The sequence below is a fragment of the Aythya marila genome (genome assembly GCF_965140915.1).
Source record: "Aythya marila genome assembly, chromosome: Z".
NCBI lineage: Eukaryota > Metazoa > Chordata > Aves > Anseriformes > Anatidae > Aythya > Aythya marila.
Window position 1 is genome coordinate 23272404 of NC_139080.1, and position 24369 is coordinate 23296772.

Below are 24369 nucleotides of genomic sequence, written 5' to 3' on the forward strand. Positions count from 1 at the left end.
TGATAGTCACAGAATCACACAGAATTTCTAGGTTGGAAGAGACCTCAAGATCATCGAGTCCAACCTCTGACCTAATGCTAGCAGTCCCCACTAAACCATATCCCTAAGCTCTACATCTAAACGTCTTTTGAAGACTTCCAGGGATGGTGACTCCACCACTTCCCTGGGCAGCCTGTTCCAATGCCTCACAACCCTTTCAGTGAAGAAGTTCTTCCTAACATCTAACCTAAAACTCTCCTGGCTCAACTTAAGCCCATTCCCCCTCATCCTGTCACCAGGCACGTGGGAGAACAGGCCAACCCCCACCTCGCTACAGCCTCCCTTGAGGTACCTATAGAGAGCGATAAGGTCACCCCTGAGCCTCCTCTTCTCCAGGCTGAACAACCCCAGCTCCCTCAGCTGCTGCTCATAAGACTTGTTCTCCAGACCCCTCACCAACTTTGTAGCTCTTCTCTGGACTCACTTGAGCACCTCGATGTCCTTCTTGTAGCGAGGGGCCCAAAACTGAACACAGCACTCGAGGTGCGGCCTCATCAGAGCTGAGTACAGGGGGACGATCACCTCCCTAGCCCTGCTGGTCACACTGTTCCTGATACAAGCCAGGATGCTGTTGGCCTTCTTGGCCACCTGAGCACACTGCTGGCTCATATTCAGCCGACTATCCACCATCACTCCCAGGTCCTTCTCTGCCTGGCAGCTCTCCAACCATTCCTCTCCCAGCCTGTAGCTCTGCTTGGGGTTATTGCGCCCCAGGTGCAGGACCCGGCACTTGGCCTTGTTGAACTTCATGCAGTTGGCCTCAGCCCATCGGTGCAGCCTATCCAGATCCTCCTGCAGAGCCTTCTTGAGCAGATTGACACATGCATGTATCTTGGTGTCATCTGCAAATTTACTGAGGGTGCACTCGATCCCCTCATCCAGATCATCGATGAAGATATTAAAGAGGACCGGCCCCAGCACCGAGCCCTGGGGGACGCCACTAGTGACTGGCCTCCAACTGGACTTGGCTCCATTGACCACGACTCTTTGGGCCCGGCTATCCAGCCAGTTTCTAACCCAACGAAGCGTGCGCCAGTCCAAGCCAAGAGCAGCCAGTTTCTTGAGGAGAATGCTGTGGGAGACGGTGTCAAAAGCCTTGCTGAAGTCAAGGTAGACCACATCCACAGCCTTTCCCTCATCCACCCAGCGCGTCACTTTGTCATAGAAGGAGATCAGGTTCATCAAGCAGGACCTGCCTTTCATAAACCCATGCTGACTGGGCCTGATCGCCTGCTTCCCCTGCAAGTGCTGCGTGATGACTCTCAGGAGGATCTGCTCCATGAGCTTCCCTGGCACTGAGGTCAAACTGACAGGCCTGTAGTTTCCCGGGTCTGCCCTCCGGCCCTTCTTGTAGATGGACGTCACATTTGCTAGCCGCCAGTCAACTGGGACCTCCCCCGATTGCCAGGACTGCTGATAAATGATGGACAGTGGCTTGGCCAGCTCCTCTGCCAGTTCTCTCAGTACCCTTGGGTGGATCCCATCCGGTCCCATCGACTTGTGCACATCCAAGTGCCGTAGCAGGTCACCAACCAGTTCTTCATGGATAGTGAGGGCCACATCCTGCTCCCCATCCCCTTCCACCAGCTCAGGGTACTGAGTATCTAGAGAGCAACCGGTATTGCCGCTAAAGACTGAGGCAAAGAAGGCATTGAGCACCTCCGCCTTTTCCTCATCTCTTGTAACTAAGTTTCCCCCCGCATCCAGTAAAGGATGGAGATTCTCCTTAGTCCTCCTTTTTGTGTTGATGTATTTATAGAAACGTTTTTTGTTATCTTTAACGGCAGTAGCCAGATTGAACTCCAGATGAGCTTTGGCCTTCATCTTTTGTGATCAAATATAAACATGTATGTTCAAGATTTCTGTTATTCTACATTCTATACAAGTAAACATTCATAATTAGTTTAATTTTTGTTCAACATGTTGATACATTTAATGGGGTTTGTAGTTTGGAAGAAGTGATCTGTTAACGCAGTGACAGAATATTCTATGTGTTGACGGTAATTTCTATGTATCCATGTAAATACATGTAAACACTTTTAAAATTCCTTTTTACAAAAGCTGTTAATGAAAATTTAAAATTTTAAGGACTCCATAGTTCAATCTGTGCATCTGAATTTAGCTTTAAAGAGAATAGGTTCTTAAGTGGAAGCAAGGAAGTAGCGTTTACTGTCTAATTGCAGTGAAAACCCTGAGCTGGGAAGTGCTTGGTTATGTATGTTGAAGTCAACAGAGTTGTGTGCCTTGTTTCCCATGTGCTTAATTAGCTTGCAAAACTGTGGTTGTTCTCTATGAAACTTCTTCTGGATGCACTTATTCACTAGAGAAGTTAATGATTTTTTTTTTTATGACTTGGCCCTTCCTCAAGGGACTGTATCAGAGCATTTGACTGATCGAGGATGATTTTGTACTGTTGATTCCAGGAAGCCATTTAAGTGTAAGTAAGCAGGTAGGATGAAATATTAGTGATTAATTCCCACAGCTCTGTTGGTACAAGACAGGTAAAACTATTCACAGTAAGAATTACTAAGGAGCACTTCATGGTTATTGCCAAAGACACAGTAATAGTTCCAGTCAGACACTAAGCATGCAATTCAGTCAGATCTAGATGCTGCTCCATCAGTATCTGTCTTACCTTCTTTTCTTGACTTAAATTTCCATACTGTTATTCAGTGAAACCAGTATACTCATGCACTTCTATCAGTACATTGTTAGGAACTCCAGCTAATGGTTTCCTGAGTGAATGGGAATGAGTTTCTAAAGACTGAACTCAGAGAAAGAAAAGTATATCTTTACTGGCAACCCTCTTGACCAGCACTCTGACAGAGGCAAGGGGACTCTGTTTCACTACTGTGTTCTTGCTCCTTTGCTTAGTTGCTTGCAGTGTTCTTTCTTTTTTTGCCTCCTAGATATAGCTGTTAATTCATGTGAAAAAAGTGTGTCTTCTGGAGGTAGTATGTTCTACTCATAGTTCATTGCATCCTATAGATTTTTCCAGGAACCTACTTCTTTTTACAAAGCCTCTAAGTGGTGGTGATGGGCCTTTTTTCCTGTTGTCGGAAAGAAATGAGACCGCCAGTCGAATTTCAGCAATGATGATGATCATAAAGCAGCATATTATTGAAGTTGCTAGGCATTTTATACTTTTTTTGCATATTACGATGCTTTATAATATGTCATATTTTATATAAATATTTTATAATCCTGGCAGCTTGGTAACATCTGATAATGATTTTATTATATGACTTTTTTATTATTTTATTCAGCCTAAATAAAGGCTGAAATTTGAAACACAGTAGAGTGTGCTTATTTTTGATAAAAGTAATATTTATGAAGTTAAAGAGCAAGTTAAATTTTATGGTTGCCTTAAAATTTCTAGAAATGACAGAGTAGCTGTTTAATCTTCAGTCTGTTTGTGATGAATTACTTGTTGAAAATTCAGTAACCATATTCAGTAGAATTTGCATAGAAAATTAGCTTAGAAATTTACTGAACTTTGAAAGCAAAAAGAGTAAGTGCTGTTGTTTTAGATGATTAAAACATTGCAGAACTGTTTAGCTGGCAGTAAGTATTTAGTCTGTCAAGATGTAGGGATAAATATAATCATTTTCTATAAAAGCTCTTCATTCTAATACCTTCGTGTAGAATATTTCTTAGTTGTGTTAGAGGAGCACCTCTTTGATACAGCTTTATGATGTCTGAAAAATATCAAGATGAAAATTTCAGTAAAGGGTAAAGCGTGAATGTGAAAAAGATACAAAGCCTCTCTAATAATCTGATGTACTGGTCTGATGGACCGGAAGCCCAGCAAAATAAATAAAAACCTATGGCGCTTTTTCCTTTTATTGTAGGAAAAGGAGAAGCAAATACTTAACTTCTCCCTTGTACAAACTAAAACTTTACAACTTAGTTGTTCAAAATACATTTTTTTGCTCAAACTTTATATTTGTTTCTGGTTTCAATTTTTGTGTGTATTTAAGCAGTTTGAGTATGCATTGGGATGATGTATTAGTTTTTACTTTTCTGAAATGCAAGCAGCTCCATGTAGGAAAACATTAGGGACAAACTGGTTCCCTATTCTAGAGGCTGTTTGATATGAATTTTGTTTACTTAAGATGGGGAAACCAAATGAAGTAACAAGAACAAACAGTGCACCATTTGGTTTTCTGTTTAAAGTCTAAGAGGTAGTCTTACTTTTGCAACTCCAGCAAATCCAGGTAATTTTCAGCCTGGTTACAGCAAGGTATTATCCTAAATAATTCAAAGACTGTGGTGCTTCTGTATTTTTCTGTGGAATGCACTTTCAGATTCCTTTGAAAGATGAAATGATTATCCTTGCCATGGGTGAATCTCTTACTTCTCAAGCTTTCTCAGGAACAGGTACTAATCTCTGCTAGGTACAAATCTCTAAAACATAATGTAGTTGATTGTTGAAGCTCTGGGTGGAGAATGGAAGTCTTAGTTGTATTTCACTAGAAGAGGTGCTGATCTTTGGGTTAGAGTATAGATCCAGCTGGGCAAGATGACTGATGGGTTGGATTCTTTTGTGTGCAGCTTCTTACATGGATATAGAAAATGCAAGATAATATAAAGACATGAGAATAGCAAAATTAATCTTGATCTTAATGTGCTTATCTAAAAATGAAGTAGGCTTGTATATATGCTTATTTAAAGTACACAGCATATGCATCATTAAATGCATATGAATAATACATGCATAAAAACCTTATGAGGCTATTTCTACCAAAGGGTTCATTTTCTTTGATATTTGTATGATGAAATTATTGAAATTTGATTTCATAAAGCTTTTACAGAGTTAGTGAAAATGCAGTTCAGTTAAATACTCTCCCTCTCCCTTCTCCAACATCCTCCATTCCATCCCCTCCACGATCCATTTCCCTCCCTTTTCTCTGTTCTTCTCCCTCTCCTTTCTCCATTCGCTGTCAGGAAGGGACGCCTCAGAAGAGTCATTTCAGCTCAACACGTCACCGTCAGAGACTAGTGGAACCAGCGGCTTCAAAAGTGAGTGCTCTCATTGAAGGACCATTTTTAAGAAGTGGAATATTATGTCAGCAGAATATTTGTTACTAAAGAGAAGACCTTATGTGTGCTTGGTAGGAGATACAGTTATTACTTGTCTGCAAGTGATATGATCATTCTGTCTCTAAAGGTGAATTTCAGCACTGGTGAGATTCTATTGGTGTGAAACTCTTGTACTTTAAAACGTTGGGATAAATTTTTAGAAGTATCTGCATACTGAAAAGAAGCTGTGTGGACTGTTCTGGTTTGATTATTTTCCATTATGTCTATTTTCTTCAACTTGTCAATTCTTTGTGCCTTAAGCAAAAGGCTTAAATTGATTAAAATACTGGCAAGGTATGAAAAATAATCAAGTATTCTATTATCAACTTCTGATAGGAACTTTCAGAGAAAAAAAAAAAGACTTTGGCATCAAAAGCATATATTAACATGTATAATAGCAGTACTGGTTAGGTTCACAAGACTGATCCACCTTTTTAGAGGTGTTTTCTGTTAACAGTATGCAAAAAAGTTTGAGATACTCAGTGAATGTGATGTTATTGCAGAACTTTTAATATCTAGACTAATAAACTGTTTTATAGTGTATATTTCAGAACATCTGTAGCTGTTCAGCTGTACCTGTTTTTTGCTACTTTTTGTTAGATTTAAGCAAAAATTAAGCTGTGTATCCGTTAGTACCATCCTCCAAAAATCCTGCTTTCTACTTTGCTTTTGATTTTGATATGTGCAAAAATTGATGGTAGTATTTTTGTATAACAATTGATACAGATTGAAGTAGATCAGTGGTGGTAGTCCTGGTCTTGAAAGAATTCTGATCTGTGGTTTTAAGAAAAAAAAAAAAAAAAAGAATTGCTTCACACATGAACAGAAACTCTTATCTTGCTTTCTAAATTGTGGCTGAAATCACTGTTGTTAGACAGAGTCTTTCTGTTGTTAAGTGTGTTGACTCACTAGGTTTTAGTTGTGTTGACTTCTACTGATGGCAATTGTATTATTTATTCATTTTGGACTGTAGCAACATTTTCAGTACTAAGTACCACATTGTCAGAACCTTTTGAGGGGCTAGGAAAGGGCAGTTCTGGGGTTACAGATGCAAAAGTGATTGAAATATTTATTTCTTTAAATAGCTTACTTAGGAGCAGGTATTATTTTTTTGCTAACTCTATACTGTTTCTTGACAAGACCGTTTCTATGTGCATTAATATACACGGGAATCACTCCAGGTAATTCCCTCTTTGTGAAAAGCCAAAGGAAAAATGCATACTAGAGTGCTATCCTGAGGACATAAGCTGTGCTAGCTTCGTGTCTTTGCTGCTGGGAGGATATCCTGATGCACTGGGACAAGTCCATTGGCAGCTCACTGCTTCTGGATTCCAGCCCAACATCCAAAGGGGAACTCTTAGCACTAAGCATGTCATCCCACACCTCTCCACCTATAAACATTGTCAGCAGCCTGTGAATGACCATCTGCTTGGAAGATGCTTTAGCACACAAGAGGAATGTAGCTTGCCTCCAAGCCCTACAAAACAGTTAACTTGCAAACTCTCTGCCCCTCTGCAGACATACCTGCTGCAGTGCCCTTGAGGCAGCCTTTTTTTTTTTTTTTTTTAATTGTTTTGCTTGGTCCCACAAGGCATTGATGATTTTTGGGGCTTTGGGGTCCAGGAAAGCTTTCTGCATCAAGACTAGGAGGACAGGACTGAGAGTCAACTGCAAATAATTCCAGAAGTAAGAAGCTGTAGAAAGGCAACAAGACTGTCAACTTTCCCAGTGTGTTTATTTTTTGTTGTTTTTTTTTTTTTTTTTTTTTTTAATCACACAACTCAGTCTCAGTTTATTGCCTCAGGAAGAGCTGCCAGTTGCTCTTGGTAGTCAGGGCTAGGTGTGCAGAAGCCAGCAGTCTGCTGGTCTTGTTGCTCTCTTAAAGCCAGGGGAACCTTGCCTGATGCTTTTAGGTTGAAGAGAGGAAGTGAATTGCCATCAACAAAGCTGGCATGTCTTTAAGCATGTTGGTTTGGCTCTTCCTATTTTTTTTTTTAAAAAGCAAACAAACCCATTACTTTGAAATGGCCTGTTGTCTCTTGGCTCTGTAAAGATTGGTGGGATCCCTTTTATTCCTTTTGCCTTCCTGTGCAGCAGCTGTTTGCCCAGGTGGCAGGATGTTATGGAAGCCCAGGCTGCACAGCTTGCAGAAACTGTTGCCTGTATCAGGGCTACTGCTGGGGGTGGTGTAAGACAATCAAAGACTTGCAAAGGAATACTGTTTTTATGCCTAGGAAAGTCCGCTGGTGGGCTTGTAAGGATGTTTTGGTTTGCATGTCTGATCCCTGGGTTTCTTGCATCTGGCTCCTAACCTCTTGGGCATAGGAAAAGAAATATATTTGGGAGACTTGCGAACAAGGCAGTGTTGCTCATGGAAGCAGCAGCTGCTTGTGTTTGTGGGACAGATTGTTTTATATCTAGTGCTTTTAATGATGAAAAATAGCTGCTAGTATATAATTGGTGACAAGGGTGCCTTTGAATGTTTGAGGGCTCTTGACAAATGCACAGACCTTACTGTTCTGCTCAGGCCACGTTGTATGTGTGTAGAGGACGTATGAGCTGGGTTTAATGCTGGTGTTGGTGTCGGCCTGGTTAAAGGAGACCTGAGAAGCCCAGCCACATCTTATCTTCTCTGTGCGTAGTGACTAATCAATCCATTGCAGAGGTAGTATGTCGCTCAGCAATTTGGAGGATATTGGTGTACAACTTGACCATAAGATCCTCCACCTGTGTTCAGCTGATTACGGCTGATTGACATAGGTCTCAGCCTGCATCCTGCAGATCATATACTAGACCTGTATGAGGTGCGTGTGTGCGTTAGTGACTGGGGAGACCCAAAGTAGCAAGGGATGTGTGTTGACTGCTGATGAGTGACTGCTGACCAATGTTCCTGAAGGGAGAGGATCTTGGCCTGTCCTGATAAAAGACAGTAATAAAGATAAAGTGCTGTGAACTGGGCTAGCATAGCCAGCTGCAGTATTCAAGTGTTATGTCAGCCAGTCACTTTCTGTGAAGTGTTAGAATGCCAATAACCCTCTGGTTAATTAAACTGAAGAAGCCCTTGGGAGGTGTATCCTGTTTCATTCCTCAGTCTACACTTTGCATCAGGGGAAGCCTTGGGCAAGGACCCTGACAGCACCCTGATAGTACTGCAGGCATGGATCACATACATATGTGATGTCTACTGTTGCACAGTGGATCTTGTCAACCAACAGGTCTGTCATAAGCTTGTGTATAGCATTGTGGTTCTTCATGGATTTGGTGCAAGCTGGGAAAAGCTGGGCTTCAGACAGTAACAAGCTGCTTCTCCATAGGTTTCTCATGTCTTCAGTCTGCTTTGCCAGAAATTTTCTGCCAGGCTGGGAATAGTTGATGCTTATGCCTGCATCTGTGAGGGGAAATTATAAAAAGGTATTGAGAGAGACTATTCTGGGTTTTCCCTAGGTATTGGAGCAGCACTTGCTCCGATCAATATCAGTGTTGATTTACCTCGCATTATGCTTTGGGATGAGTGACCATTTGGCAGCAGAACAAGAAGCCACAAACGGTAGCAGAAACATTTATTTTCCTTCATAACTTGTGCTAAACAGCAGCTGAAGGTATGAATATGACCTTTATATATTTGTTGCTGTAATCACAAATTATGCAGAAAGTACTTAAAATCAAAGTGCTTAGCCTGTAAGTTCCTATGAACACTCTGCTTCCCTCAGTTTGTCACTTTACAGGTGCATCTGAAAAGCTGCATCCAGATTTGAGCCCCCCATACAAGAGAGATACTGGAGTTCTCAATGTACACGAAGAGGCTGAGGAGCTGACTTTGTTTAGGATTGAGAAAGCTGAGATAGATTTAATTGCTGTCTTTCACTGTCTAATAAATGGTTATAGAGAAGATTTTATAACTCATGGAGGTGCATTGTGAAAAGATGAGAGGGGAAACATGGGTTGCCAGAAGGGGAAAATCTAAATAGGCAGAAGAATTTTTTCTCAGTTAAGGTGTTTAAGCACTGCAAGAAGTTGGACAAAGAGGGGCTGCAGAAACTTCATTCTTGGACATATTCAAAACTTGACTGGAAAAGGCCCTGAGCAACATGATCTCACGGTGAAGTTACCTCTGCTTTGCATGGAGAGTTGGACCAGATGACCTCCCAGGGTCCTTTCCAGCCTGAGTTACTCCCGGATGGATGGGTGAGGTACTAGCTGTGTGCTGGTGTCTGCCTGATCAGAAGTAGCCTTTTTGTTGTCATAGCATCTTCTAGCTGACAGGCAGCGTGGATGCTAAAAAATGGTGGCTTCTAACTAGTCCACTTAAACACACAGAGCAGAGTTTGTTTTTGGCATACACAGAAGATAGTACAGGTGTCGTTTGTACCCATCTTTTACTGGTTATATTTCATAATTTGGTGGTGCCTTGAAACAGAAGCTTAAAAGGTTACAGGGTAGTTTGTTTGTTGGAACTTTTTTTGAGAGTCACAAACTGAGCACAGGTAGTCAATGTTAAAGTGCTACAGGAATTATGTAAATAATTAAAGGCAAAAGGAAGCACTCATCTATAAAGCTGGGAAAGGTAATGGTCAAAAATCAATTTGATATGGGAGCATGGAGGTTGAGAAAGAGGCATAGGGAAAACATTCAGACTATTCCCAAACACTTGAGGTGTTTCAGTAAAAAGAATAAAGCTGGTGAGAATGTTAAGAATAAAGCTGTATTCCAGAGAGGCTGGGGCTATAATTTGGGCACATCTGTAACAATTACAAAGTTTGCTTTGAATGTTGTTAGCTTGCAAAAAAAAAAAAAAAAAAAGACAATGCTGACAGAAGAATCAATTGAATGAAAAACACCAAGCTGATTTTAAAGAGAGGACAGTTCAGCAGAGATTAAGTTTATTTATGTTTTAAGTCATTGTGATGTGAGTACTTTAGCAGTTAGAGTACAGTAAACTTTATTGAACTTAGACTGAAGAATTTCTGCAGCATATACAAATAAAGGTTTTAAAAAACATGTTTTCTTGCCTATGAGTCTACTTTAGGAGTAAGGTATTGTTGTAACTTGTGCATCACATGATCTCATTTAAAAAAAGAAATTATACATTATAGGCTGGGGACTGCAAAGAAATACTGTTCCTTAACACTCCTTTCTGGCAACAGCCGATAGTAGTTTGATTTGATTTGATGGCCAATTGATTGCTAGAAGGTTATATTTACCAAAGGTCATGAAGAGTCTAGCAGTCATATAAATAGAAGCAGAAGATAGTTTGCAGCCAGATAGCACACATGGGTGTTCTCTTTGGCAAGTCAGGGTTGACTTCCTTACAGAACTGGTTTTCTGAACAAATAAGTCTGTCACTAGTGTATTATTCATTGTATTAGATCAGTTTTATAAACTTCTCCCGAATGGAAACAAAATAAATGTATAATACTCCCCTTTCTCCTTACTAAAACCCTTGTTTTGTAGAAGGTAGTACCAACTTATAATTAGAAGTTTGCAGCTGTTACTTTGAATGTGTGGCATCCATCCGTGTGCTTGCATGCCTCCTGATTGATTAAAAATAGAAATAGCTTGGATAGAAATAGTATTAGAAATTCTTTGACTTATGTAAATGCCCGTATGTATACAAAAAGGCAACTGAAGAACTTCTAAAGCTTCAGATGTAGTTAAACTGGTGGGCATACATCCTTATTTAAGTGTAGTGTGGGAAGCCTGCAAAGTGTGGACATAAGTAAAAGGGTTGGAGTAGAACAGAATTGTAGAACTGAAGAAAAAAGAAACACAAAACTCACTGTCACCAGTCTGTGTCACCAAAAAGCCCCTTTTCTCCCCCCAAAGATGATTTTATTCTGCATGCACTTATATTCAATAATGAAAATTATTATCTGGAATACGCTGGTGCTTTTCTTAAATGTTTTGGTCTTGATAGCATGAATGCAGACTCATGCTGGTGCTGGACTTAGACTGTCAGATGTCTCATATAAATCAATGTAGGAAGTAGGAAGAATTTTTTATACCATTCCCTGTGGCAGATTGAGATTGTGTTGCCTCCTGCTGGCTTAAAAACAGCGTAGAGAAGAAGCTGTATCTGTCTACTCTTCAATTTTTTAATTTCATGTCAAAGAGATGCATAATTGAAGTGGACACCAAGGAAGTCTTTGAGATGGACAGTTTTACCACTCACATATGAAACCCCTGTGCCTTTGGGGAGTTCTTTCCATTAATTATTAGATATTTCACAACAGAACCTTGCAAACAAGCATACTAAATAGAGATATAAATTCAAACAACCTTCACTTACCCTGTTAGACCTTATTAACAGTGTGAACAGGAAGATCAGTCAAAGGTAAAAGGAAATTTGAAAAATGTAATGCTTGCACAAAGTTAATACTGTTGCTGATGTGATTTACTGCAGTTTGACTTGGAACAATCTGTCTGCCATATTGGACGAGGAGTGGGATGAAATTGGCTATAAAATGGCAATAAACCAAAAGATTATCTGCATCCTAATCTCAGTTTTGCTAGAATGCTAGTGGTCCAAAAAAAAAAAAAAACCTTATAAAATATACCTTACTCTATTGGTAGCAGATAAAGAGAGACCAAATAATGATATAAATAGTGGAAGAGGATTTATCGATATTTAAGTTTTGCTTTCTGTATTTAAGAAGGATTGTCTTTCTACCATTGTTTTTAGCTGAAAACCTTGCCTAGGCTGTGATCTACTTTATATCATGAGTTCACAAATTCTTACAATGTTCCAACACCGATCTAGGAACTTGCATTGTCAGTATTAGGAAGCTGGTGTTCAGTAGACATGAGCTTCCTGCATGCATCAGAGTTGTTAGAGCAGTGATTGATGCAGAAGATATATCTGTTGTTGCAGGCATCTTGAGACTTTCAGATAAAAATAGCAGACGGCTAATGCTGATGTTATGATTCCTTTCTGATTAGGAATACTTTAAAAAAAAAAAAAAAAAACCAAAACAAACAAAAAAAAACATATCTCCAAAGAAAAATTACCTTCTCCATCTTGTCTTCACTACTGTGGGTACTCAAAATTGAGATTGCAGCTAATTAAAGGAGCTGGATAACGTCAGCAGGGACAGCAGTGTAGCATGAATAAGAATCGTGGAATTTCTCCCATATTGTATTTGGAGAGGTTGAAATCAATTCTTCTTTTCTTGGAGCAGTGAGTGGTAATTGAAGATGCCTGGAACAGCTGGTGATGAGGATGTAGTCTCTTGCCCACTGTGCAGGAAGGGGCTAGTTCAAGGGCTAGTTCCATTTTACCAGTGACCTGGATGCAGGAGTGGAATGCACCCTCAGCAAGTTTGCCAGTGCAGTTTGATGAAGACAAATGCTGGGTTCGGTACCTGGGACGGAGCAGTGCAGGACATGGGCAAGTTTTGGGGACGAGTGGCTGGGGAGCAGCTCAGCAGAAAGGGCTGCGGGGGTGCTGGCTGACGGCAGGCTCAGCGTGAGCCAGCAGTGTGCCCTGGCAGCCAGGAGGGCAAGCCACATCTTGGGGTGCACTGAGCACTGCACAGCTGCTCAGACGTGGTGATTCTCCCGCTATGTTTAGTGTTGGTGCAGCCTCACCGATGACTGGACACAAGGGAACAGCACAAAGCTGTGACGGGGGCGGGGGGAGTCAGCCTGGACATGAGGAAAAGTTCCTTTACTGTGGGGGTGGTCAAACGCTGGGGCAGGCTTCCTGGAGAGGTGGCTGCTGCCCTGTGCCTGTCAGTGCCCAGAGGCATCTGGATAATGCCCTCAGACACGTGCTGTAACTTGTGGGTAGCCCTGAAGGGGTCAGGCAGTTGGACTTGGTGCTCTCTGAAGGTCCCCTCCGAATGAACTGTTCTGTTCTAGTGACAATAGCTTTTTTGCAATCAAGCAGTAAGTGCAGCAAACAAGCAGAATATGAGGTAGAAAACAGGTGTGTCATGAGAAGGCCCACGAAGAGTTATTTTTGAGTTTAAAATAGAGGAAAAGAGAAAAGCTCATGAGAATATTGCTCCCTAAGTTATATAGGAGGTGCACTCTTCTGGGAGTGGCGGAAATTAGTGTGGCTCTTTCAGTGCACTTAGGGCTATGTTGGAGACAACTAATTTTCAGCTTGTTGATAGGAGCATGAGGCTATAGTTAAGTGAAAAAAAAAATGTACGTTTTGACCAACTGTTTTAACAAATGGTTACACAAATGGTTTTCACAAACAAAGTTAATATTTACCTTGCTGTTCTCTAGCCAGTCTCAATTTTTCCAGTGTGACCTTTGCCCTAGAACTTAAGCCTATCTTCCACATCAGTGGAGTGTATTACTTATTAGAAAGCCATGGGGTCAGCTGAACTGAAAAACTTGAATTTATAAATACCCATTAAAATGTCAGTGTTAAGCAAAATCTCTGATTTTGAGACCTTTAATTGCATAAGGAATGGGATACCTGAAACAACAAGCAGCACAAATATAAATTTGCCTTTTTCTGTAAGGTATTTTTGTTGCCTGATGAAGGCTTAAAATATATGTATTTTGCCTCTGCTGTAGGTCATATATTTCTCATGAAAAAGTGAGCAGTTTGTTAGCTTTGTTCCTGGCCTGACAAGAATCTTCCCTTTTACCCTTACGTGTAAAGAGCAGCTGCAGATCTCAGTTCTGAGGCTCCTAGAGAAGTACTTTCCCCTTTCAGTATATGGAGTCTGTTCAAGGTGATGATTGTGAGTGTGTCAAGATAGAGCAAGGCTAGTGTTTTGCTAGTAGTGACCAGTCTTGGGGAAAAAAGAATAAACATGATTTTTTTTTTAAATTTAATTATTTTAGCCCATTCCATCCTCTGTGAAATGTCTAACAAAAACTGTTGCAGTAACTGTTGCAACCAAAGCTTAAATGTAGGTGAGTCTTTCTTGCTGCAGACAGGCTTAATCAGTTTATCTTCTAGTTACTGATTTTGACAGCTGTTTAACAGCAGCTGCTGAACATGCTCACTGTATAATTGGAGCCGTAACAGAATTGTCAGTTATCACAATCAGATGCTGGTAAGAGGAAGGGAACTAGATTCCTTTAAGCATAATGGTCTCTAGCAGCTCTATTGTCAAGAATCCTAGAATGGTTGGAAGGGCCCTGTGGAGGCCCTCTGGTCCAACCCCTGCTCAGCAGGGGCACCCAGCAACATGGCCCAAGACCACGTCCAGGTGGCTTTCGAAGATCTCCAAAGCTGGAGGCTGCAAGGCCTCTCTGGGCAACCAGTGCCAGCGCTCCGTCACCTGCACAGCATGGAAGTGCTGCCTGGTGTTTGGTTGGGACCTCCTGTGTTTCAGCTGGTGCCTGGTGCAGTCTGTCCTGACGCTGGGCACCACTGGAAAGAGCCTCAGTCCTCTTTGCACCCTCCCTTCTGGTGTTCATACGTGTTGACAAGATCCCCTTCAGCCTCCCCTGCTCCAGGCTGAACAGTCACGGTTCTCAGCCATTCCCCATAGGAGGGATGTTCCAGTCCCTTGGACAGTTTTGTAGCCCTCTGCTGGACTCTTTCCAGTACGTCCAGGTCTGTCTTGTACTGGGAGCCCAGAACCAGACACAGCGCTCCAGGTGCTGCGGTGTCACTGAGCAGTGGGGCAGGATCACCTCTCCTGACCCGCTGGTGATGCTTTGCCTAACGCAGCCCACGACGCTATGAACCTTCCTGCTGCAAGGGCACCTTGCTGGCTCACGTTCAGCTTAGCGCCCACCAGGACCCCCAGGTCCCTTCCTGCAGAGCAGCTTCCCAGCTGGGTGGCCCCCAGCCTGCCCTGGTGCCTGGGGTTGTTCCTCTCTAGGTGCAGGACTCTGTACTTCTTGTTGATTTTCATGAGATTCTTGTCCTCTGTAAATACTGAGGGTGCCCTCTACCCTCATCATCCAGATTGTTAATGAAGATGTTAAACAGGACTGAACCCAGTATTGACCCTAGGGTATTCCACTCATTACTCACCTCCAGTTAGACTTCAGCACCTCTGAGCACTGCTCCAGGTCCAGATGTTCAGCCAGTTTGTGATCCACATCACTGTTAGACTGAGGAGAAAAGTGCTGAAGCTAGCCACTGCATGCTGTTGCTGCTTTATTCTTTTGCTTTTTAATGGTAGATAAAATCCTGGGTAGGTATGTCCATTAAAAAGCCTTCTAATTAAAAGAATCTTGAGAAACTCTTGGCTTTATTCAGTGCAGATTTAGGGTTTTCTAGCTGTGGTAAACTGTATCATTGTTTATATTTATTCATCTGAACAGTTCTGCCAGCAGCTGGTGTTTGATGGCTTGTGTAATTTATTTATTGTTTTTAATTCATTCTCTTTCCCCCTTCATCAGTGATAGCACTCTTCAGTTACAAAGATGGGAGTATTTGTGTAAGCTTGGTAGCTGGAATCTAGCTAACTCTGGTGTTCCAAACACTTTGCAGTCAATGCATTTTCTCCACTAGTCATGAGGTGATATGGTACTTTGCCAACGGGTGACATAGGCTGTACAACAGCAGGTCAGCAGGGAGCATGGATTTTCTGACGCTGTGTTAGATTGGATGATTTTGTGTACTTTGAAGTGGAAAATTCTCTCAGAAATTTCACACTTTTTAGGTAAAGAAACATAGTTGCTTATTGATTTTTTTAAAAGATTGGGATAATAAAGTTCAGAATGCAACATGGCAACAAATAAAACCAAAAGCAGTATTTTTCTGTTATATTTTACTAGGAAGTATTTGCAAGAAGTAAAGACTGGATGACTTTAAAATGAAAACAAAGTTTTACTGCATTAATTTTGGCAGCTGTCAAGTGGCTCTCTCTGAAGGGGATTTGTGCTTCTCATTAAGTATGTGTGTTTGTGGTTTTTTTTTAGCCTGTTACTAATAACAGTATCTGCTCTGAAAATAAGCCATGTTGCATTATTGTTGTAAAGAAGTGGAACTTGTGTGTTTTGCCACTGCTGCGTTTGGATGAAAACTTAAAGTACAGTGGAGATACTCATACAATGCTTAATAGCATTAGTTCTTAACTGCACTACTGTTTCTCATTTGGCTAGTAAGTTACTGGTACGGTCTTTTTCCTTTTTTAATTGATGCAGTATGCCCCTGAAGCATTGAACACTTATGGATTCGGTTGACATAACCAAATTGGCATTAGATATGCCAATATACACGTTTTTAAAAAATTGTCTTCTTTCCCCTCATGGTCTGTGTTTATGAGTTTTATTCCCATAAAGGGATGGTTTTTTTTTGTGGTCACTTACCCTGTCAACATTTGTACCACTTCTTTCATCTGGTCAAATTTATTTTATTCTGCTTTCCAAAAACATCTTCCAGTGTCTGCCTGCTGTACTATCTTTTCAGAGAGTATCTTTGACTATTAGTCATCAGTTTATTCTTGCTACTGTCTCTGAGGAAACCATTGTAATACTGTCTACTTACAAACAATGCTAGTTTTAAAGCCTTTGCATTCAGATGTGGGAGCTGTTCACTGATCTATGTTTATTTTACTGAAAAAAATCAGTGGCTGTCATTTGTATGGTATCTTTTACCCAATGTAGGTCTTGCTAAGCTCTTTCAGTTGCTAAATGCTATTGCAGATCTCATCATTGGAAGGACTTCAGAAAATATATAGTGTTCTTCTTAGGAAGATGCTTATTGTTAATGCATGGAATCATTCTGAAACTTTCCATTTTTTTTCCATATGATACAGGATTTCCTATGTTAACTGTTCATAGAAGAGTAGTAGGTAAAATGAAATGTGTCTAACTGCTGTTAACTTAGTTCAGTCAGTTATAAACCTTAACATTGCCATAATATCTGGTTCATCTATAGGAAAATACACATAGGTTATTTACATTGCTTCCATATTGTACATAAAGCAATTGATTTCTTTTTATTATGTGTTTTATATATGTAGCCTGTTAGGCGTTCTTTTTAATCTGGATAATTTGCATTTAAATTAACAATGCCTAGATTTAAGTAGGCGTCAGGGTATTCCTTTTACATCACATTTAAGTACCAATGGAGCTGATGCACAGATATGTTTCTGCTTTGAAAGAGGCAGTCAGCAGTGCCTGTAACAAAAGCACAAAGTTAACTGAGGGGATTAAAATGAGTTGTGTAGAATGCAGAATATCGAAGTAGGCAAAATGTGGCCTTTTCTGGTTAAATCTGAGTTTAAGGGGCTTCTTAATCTTGCAGTTTACATGTATCTCCTATTAAAGTATACAGTATTTCTGGCTGATTTGTGGCTCCAAGTTCATAATTTGCACTTTTTTTTCTTTTTAATGTTTGATATGAGAGGGGAGAAAGTTAACATGCAGAACATGTAAGCTAAAAATGCACCTGAAATATTTAACAGCAGCCTTGTGTTGTTTGCCAATAAATATTCGGTAGGCGATGAGGGAGAATTGTGAACAGAGTGTTTCCAGAGTCATAGTAACTACCTTCCAGAATGTGCAAATGCAGAAGCAGCAATTTTTGTTCATGAAAATGCTTGTGAAGAGATGGCTTTTGAATTAATTGCTGTGGTTACATACTAAGAAAAAAAAAAAAAAAGACACCTGTTAAACATTTGGCTGTGTCTGGATGGATAGAAAAAAATGTGAGAAACTCAGCTGGCAGGCAGAATGTCAGAGTTTAGTTTAAGGCTTTAGTATTTCCCGTATCTTTGGCAGCTAGCGCAGAAGGGGAAATAAGTGATATTAACTGGACTTACGTTTCCAGTGAAGAAGGTATTGGTACAAATTGCTTTTCATAAGAAAAGCAAATACTGAGTTGCATCTTGGACATGTTAAGTCAGACTAAAACTGCAAAGAAAGAGGTGTCCCAAACATGAACTCGCTTGGTTATCTCGAAGGCAGAACAATTTTACATTTACACCTATTATGGAAGAAGTCAGGTCTCAGTGAGGTTATCTTAATGTTCAGAGAAAGAACTGAGAACTGGTCCAGAGAACTGGTTAGTTGTCTTGAGCTGGAAATTTAAAGTCAGAAGAAACTCTTAAAATTCAACGTTAGTGTTAATGGAAAACTTTTGGAGGCAGAGGCTTTACAATTCTTGGAACCAGGAAACACTGTAAGTTAGCATAAGAGCAAAAGGACACCTTTGACAGGGAAACAAAATTACAGCAGGAGAGAGGCATTTGATGTGTGACACTAACTGGGCGTTTGAGGTGATTGATCTTTTTCCGCACAGTATCCATTGGTAATGTGTTACGTGAATCTGAAGAACAGAGTGTTGGTAAAGCTGGAAGCAATCAACTAAAAAGCATAACCTCCCCTTGCCTTGCTTAGAAGATATTTAGACTGGATTAATACAATGACTTGATATATTAATCTTATAAATGAGTCAAGATGAGCTTGTAAAAGGCACGGTGCAAGCCCTTTCCCTGACATATCAAAACACTCCTATACTTAAAATTCTCGCCCTGCCTTTTTTCCCCTTATTCTCACATACCAATGAAAGATCTGCAGCCATCTCCCAACTTGTCTTCAGCAAAAAGATAATAATTGCTTACTTAAGAAAAGCCTTTACATTCTTCCCTCACAACATCCCTCTTGTCAGTAGTTTTGATAAGAAGGTGAATTGTATGCCATGGCTGTTTTTTTTTTTTTATTATTATTCCTTTCTACTATTATAAATGCTGTGTTAATGTTAGTGTTAACCTGTTATTAATTCAGTGTATTAAATAATACACATTACCAGAAAGCCTTCAGATGGTTATGACCAATGATGGATGAGTAGACTAACAGGGTAAAAAAAACCTCCATTATTTTCCATATTTGATTTTTCCTTCTGAAGAATGCACTACTAAATTTTTTCCTGAAAAAAAAAGTTTCTTTTTTCAGCCTACTTCACTGACAGCTGAAAACTCTCTTATCTAAGACTTGTGAATATTTGAGAACCTTGCAGTTGTTGTTTGAAGATGAAGCAAACTGGATTGTACCTGTATTGACAACACTAGCTACATCTTTATGAAGCAGCTTATGAATGTGTCAGCTCTTCATTGATTTTCTTAAAAATGAACCCAGCAATAAGTTAATGGCATCTTTACTTCTTCCCATGTAAGGGAGGATGTATTCAATATTTGAGTTTTCTGTAATTTGTTGTCAATATTTACAAGAAACTAGACGAAGTTAGGGTTGTTCTTTTTTTTTTTTTTTTTTTTTTTTTTTTTTTTTAAGACAACTATCATGTCTTTAAAAAAAACCCTTTTTATTTAATTCTGTTATTTGAACAATTTGTCTAGTTAGTGGGCTGAAGACTTTGACCCAGAAAAAAAGCGTAATGTCCTTTATTCAGTCTTTGGTCTTTTAATAAGGCTGATTATCTGCACTCTAGTACCTTGACTGAACTTGACTAGACGGAAATGTCTAATAGATGTGTAGAACCAGAGTAAGAATCGTAATTACTGAAATGATCAAAAAGCATCTGTTGGTTGTGAAACTATGTTATTGATGGTAGAATGCACAGTGTGGAATTTGAACTGGCTAATGATAGCTGCAATTAAATTTGGTACAGGAGTCTTACTGCATCATCGCAGCAATTTGGCACAGACTTGCACAGATCTCTTAAACCTGAGACAAGGCTTATTATGTTTTCAGACCACGTTTTTTGACATAAAGGGCCTCAAGGGCAAGAGTGTGTGGTCCATTAAGTCTGCTTTGTGTGACTGGTGTGGAATGAAACAGCCGTAAAAACAGCAAAACTGGAACTTCCCAGGGGAGGATTCTATGCAGGGCAAGGGCAAAAGAGCATGGTGTCATCCTCTGGGACAGAAATGGTCCCTGAGAACCATACAGAGTGGTACTGAAGGATTTTTTATTTTATTTTTTTAGAACTCCAGTATCTTGTCTGATAAGTATGTGACCTGAAGATCTTGACACCAGTATGTTTTTCCCTACAGCAGTCTGTAGGCCTGTGTTGGATGCTGTGCAGTGGGACTACCACAACTGTTCTTCTGCTTATGGCTTACTGAGCCCCTCAGAAAGGAAGTAGCGTAATGCTAGAGAACTTCAGGGATCTACAGGTCATTTCTAGTGTAAATGAGGTATGAGCTTTGGAGTTGCAAGGATGAAGAGCTGAGTGATTTTTGGTATCATTTAGTGCTTCCTTGTTTTCAGTGGTTGTTGAGTAAAGCAGCTGGGAGAAACTGAGTAAAAATTGCCTATTTACCTTATAAAAGATACTGGTGGTTTTTATGTATTTAGTAATAAGTGGTTATCCATTATCATCTCACCTATATAATTATATTTGTTCTATATTCATTATTATCTTACCTATATAATAGTATATATTCTATAAAATTAATCTATAATTTATAGACTGGCCCTTTTTAGAGTATGTTTAAATTTTTCCCACATACTCTGAATAGACTCTTGTGGAGTTCTGCTGTACTATCAGAGTGAAAGCATAATGCTGGTGAGTCTGTTTCGGATTAAGAAAGTGTGTACAACGCTACTGATAAAGACTTTTCCACAGCTTCGAAAAGTTAAGACAGGTGAATTCTAAATGACACACAATCATGTAGGAGCTGAAAAAATTAAATCTGATCTGAGACAGAAAAGCGGGCTTAAGTCTACTGTGATTTTTTTTCTTGGAGTTACTCGTGGGAGGAGGAAGTGACCTGGCATTTTAACATCAGCACTGTGATGTATAGGAAAATGAGGCTATAGATATTGAGGAAAGATGGTGTTGCTTTTAATATTTATATAAATATACACACAAACACACACACTGTCAGGGTATTTTATATATTTTATTTATATGTATACTATCAGGGTATTTTAAAATCCATGCATACAAAATCTTTGCTTGCATTGTTTTGTAATCTTCCTGCATGAATTACACACCCGAGATTTTGTTTCACTTTTTTTTACTTAGTACTAAGAGATCTTGGCACTTCTTAACAGTTTTACTTAAGGGTAGTTACAGTAAATTACGGAAGCTGTATTCAGTGATCAAGAGTAATCCTGGAGGATGGCATGCATGAGAATTGGCTGAGAGATTAATGTGACTTTAAGTGTCCACAGAAGGCATTGTCTGTCAAGTGCTGTTATAATGATAAACTGTAACGAAACCCCTATAATTTTTCTTTAAAAAAAAAAAAAAGCCTAAAAAAACACAACACAGAGGAAAAAAAAAAAAAAAAAAAAGGAGCCCTAAATCATAAGAAACAAAATAAAATTGCAACAAATGTTGCAACTCTTTTAAATTAGCTGCAAAACCAAGTACAATTCTCTCTCACTACATTTTGGCAGTTTTTCCATGGTCATTGTCCATTACTGAGTGACAATGCCGAGAATTTACAAGTAAAGTTTTATGTTAGAAATGGAACACAATGGCATTGTAAATATTAAAGAAAAAAAACCATACAAGGGGAAGTACGTGGGTTCTGAATTGCAGTTACATTTTGTTCGTGATGAATGTGACATTTTCAATTTAGGGGAATTACACAGCTTCATAATGCAATATTGTATGCAGGTGTAACTGTTCTTTTGTATATAAGCACATGTTATGCTAAAAGATGTTGTTTTAAATTGCAAATTCTGAACAGTTGCTGGAACTTCCTAGGAAGTGCCAGAATTTGTTACCAAGGCCCCTAATTCTGCTCTCTTATGCCTGTGCGTTATGATCTCTAATTACATTGTTTCACACTATTTTTTCCTGCCTCATTCAGTTAACAGGATGGGCGGTGCTCAGGAATTGAGCAGCTACTTGATATTTTAATCCTTATCATTCAGTTAGCAGCCCCTGCCTTATTTACTGCACACCATTTAAGTCTCCAAAGAATACGTAATTATTCATTCCCTTACAGCCTTTTCTAAGGTGCCTGACTGAACTATTTTTATCCCTTCAATTGTATTTCATGTACATTTTCTGGTCAATGCCTATATATATTCATTTTATATACTAAGTGAAATGAATATATGCATGCATGCATATACAGCATGCACACATGTACATATATACACACACACTTTTTAAAGATAATTTTGAGATCATTTTCTTTAACAACTTTTAGAATAGAAATGGAGCATGTGCTTTAAAACAGTCTTTTGTTAGGATATTGAAAATAAACATAAAATAATGCAAATGAGTGACTGAAGACATTCATTCACATAACTCAAATTATCTTCTTATGTAACCTTGTCTTCTGAGATGGTCTTCAACTTTAAATGTATGTGCATGTCCTGTAGGTCAGACAAGCTCTACGTTTGTCTGCAAAGGCTGCGCTCCTTGCTGAACAGGATTGCAAAGATGACTTCATTCATGTAGCATTTAGTGTGCAAGTTCAGGTGAGGAATGGGGGAAAAAATGAGGGTGGTTAGACACTATAACAAGTTGCCCAGATTGCTTTGGAGACTGTCTTTGTAGTCTTTCAAAACACAACAGGACACTGTCCTGAGCAACCAGCTCTAATTGGCCCTTCTTGGAGCAGGGTTTTGGACTGGAGGATCTCTTTGTCCCTTCTAGATTCAACTATTCTATTATTTATTTGTACTTATACAATATGAGACAAATGACATGACACCAAGTTAGGTGCGTGTGTTGATCTGCTCAAGGATAGGAAGGCTCTGCAGGAGGATCTGGATAGGCTGCACCGATGGGCTGAGGCCAACTGCATGAAGTTCAACAAGGCCAAGTGCCGGGTCCTGCACCTGGGGCGCAATAACCCCAAGCAGAGCTACAGGCTGGGAGAGGAATGGTTGGAGAGCTGCCAGGCAGAGAAGGACCTGGGAGTGATGGTGGATAGTCGGCTGAATATGAGCCAGCAGTGTGCTCAGGTGGCCAAGAAGGCCAACGGCATCCTGGCTTGTATCAGGAACAGTGTGGCCAGCAGGGCTAGGGAGGTGATCGTCCCCCTGTACTCAGCTCTGGTGAGGCCGCACCTCGAGTACTGTGTTCAGTTTTGGGCCCCTCGCTACAAGAAGGACATCGAGGTGCTTGAGCGGGTGCAGAGAAGGGCGACGAAGCTGGTGAGGGGCCTGGAGAACAAGTCCTACGAGGAGCAGCTGAGGGAGCTGGGCTTGTTCAGCCTGGAGAAGAGGAGGCTCAGGGGTGACCTTATCGCTCTCTACAGGTACCTTAAAGGAGGCTGTAGCGAGGTGGGGGTTGGCCTGTTCTCCCACGTGCCTGGTGACAGGATGAGGGGGAATGGGCTAAAGTTGCTCCTGGGGAGTTTTAGGTTAGATGTTAGGAAGAACTTCTTTACTGAAAGGGTTGTGAGGCATTGGAACAGGCTGCCCAGGGAAGTGGTGGAGTCACCATCCCTGGAAGTCTTCAAAAGACGTTTAGATGTAGAGCTTAGGGATATGGTTTAGTGGGGACTGCTAGCGTTAGGTCAGAGGTTGGACTCGATGATCTTGAGGTCTCTTCCAACCTAGAAATTCTGTGATTCTGTGGAAATCTACCTGTGGTAAACTCATATCATGCTTACTTCTGGTAGGCAAAACTTCATGGATTTTTTTTCACAAAAAATGCTAGTAAAATGTTTATCTGCAGTTCTGATTTAGTTAGCAGACTGTTCCATCAGTCCCATAAACAGTAGTTTAACTGTTCTCAGCAAGTTTTAGAAACATCTATCCAACAGTGGTTTTGTTGTTATGCTAGTACTTTGTAGAAGATTGCAGTGAATTTTAATGATTCATAGAAGATCAAACTGTTGCGGATTTAATCATATTTTAGTAAAATAAATAAAAAACGACACAAAACCACACGGTGGAGAATTGTTGGTGTTAGTGGTCACTTATTTAGGTCTTGATCATGTTGCTAACATCTTTTGCAAACAATGGATACTGGAAAGAGTTTAGCATTTCATTGTCACTGACTTTTGGGAGTTTTAATACTGTCACCAATGTATCATGGCTCTGAATAAAGCAATGTTACAGCAAAATCTTACCATTCAAAATAGGCTAACTGTTGCTATAAAAAGACCTAGACTTTTCCGATTGCTAATGTTAATACTTCAAATAAGAATAGAAGGCTACAAGTGAAAGATGGTGCATGTAAAATATGTATTTTTTATTACAGTCAAAATACATGTATACATCTGTTTATCTGCTGCTGGCAGGATGAGAGGAATAGAGTACTTGTCCAAAAAAGGTCACATCCAATTAAAGGAGACTTTATTCTTAATGTAAATTCTTTTCTTTTGCAGAAGGAGTTGAGCCTTCCAAGACGAGGAAGTTTGTAAGTATCTGAAGTTTCTTCTCTTGTGCTCACAGTACAGTATGTAGTTTTGAGAGTTCTTGAGTAGGCTATTCTTCTTTTCA

The 24369-nt window shown here is 40.0% G+C and overlaps 1 protein-coding gene across 3 annotated transcripts in view; it reads left to right on the plus strand.

The window, feature by feature from the left end:
* The window catches only part of MAST4 (microtubule associated serine/threonine kinase family member 4), a 300676-nt gene that overhangs the window by 117699 nt on the left and 158608 nt on the right, over positions 1 to 24369 (plus strand). For 2 of the 3 annotated variants that reach the window (XM_082783232.1, XM_082783235.1), the window contains one exon: positions 24255 to 24286. In XM_082783232.1, coding sequence (XP_082639358.1) covers positions 24255 to 24286 — 32 coding nt within the window. Of the gene's footprint in view, positions 1 to 4986; positions 5062 to 24254; positions 24287 to 24369 lie in introns of all 3 variants that reach the window. The other variant, XM_082783233.1, reaches the window with a different exon arrangement.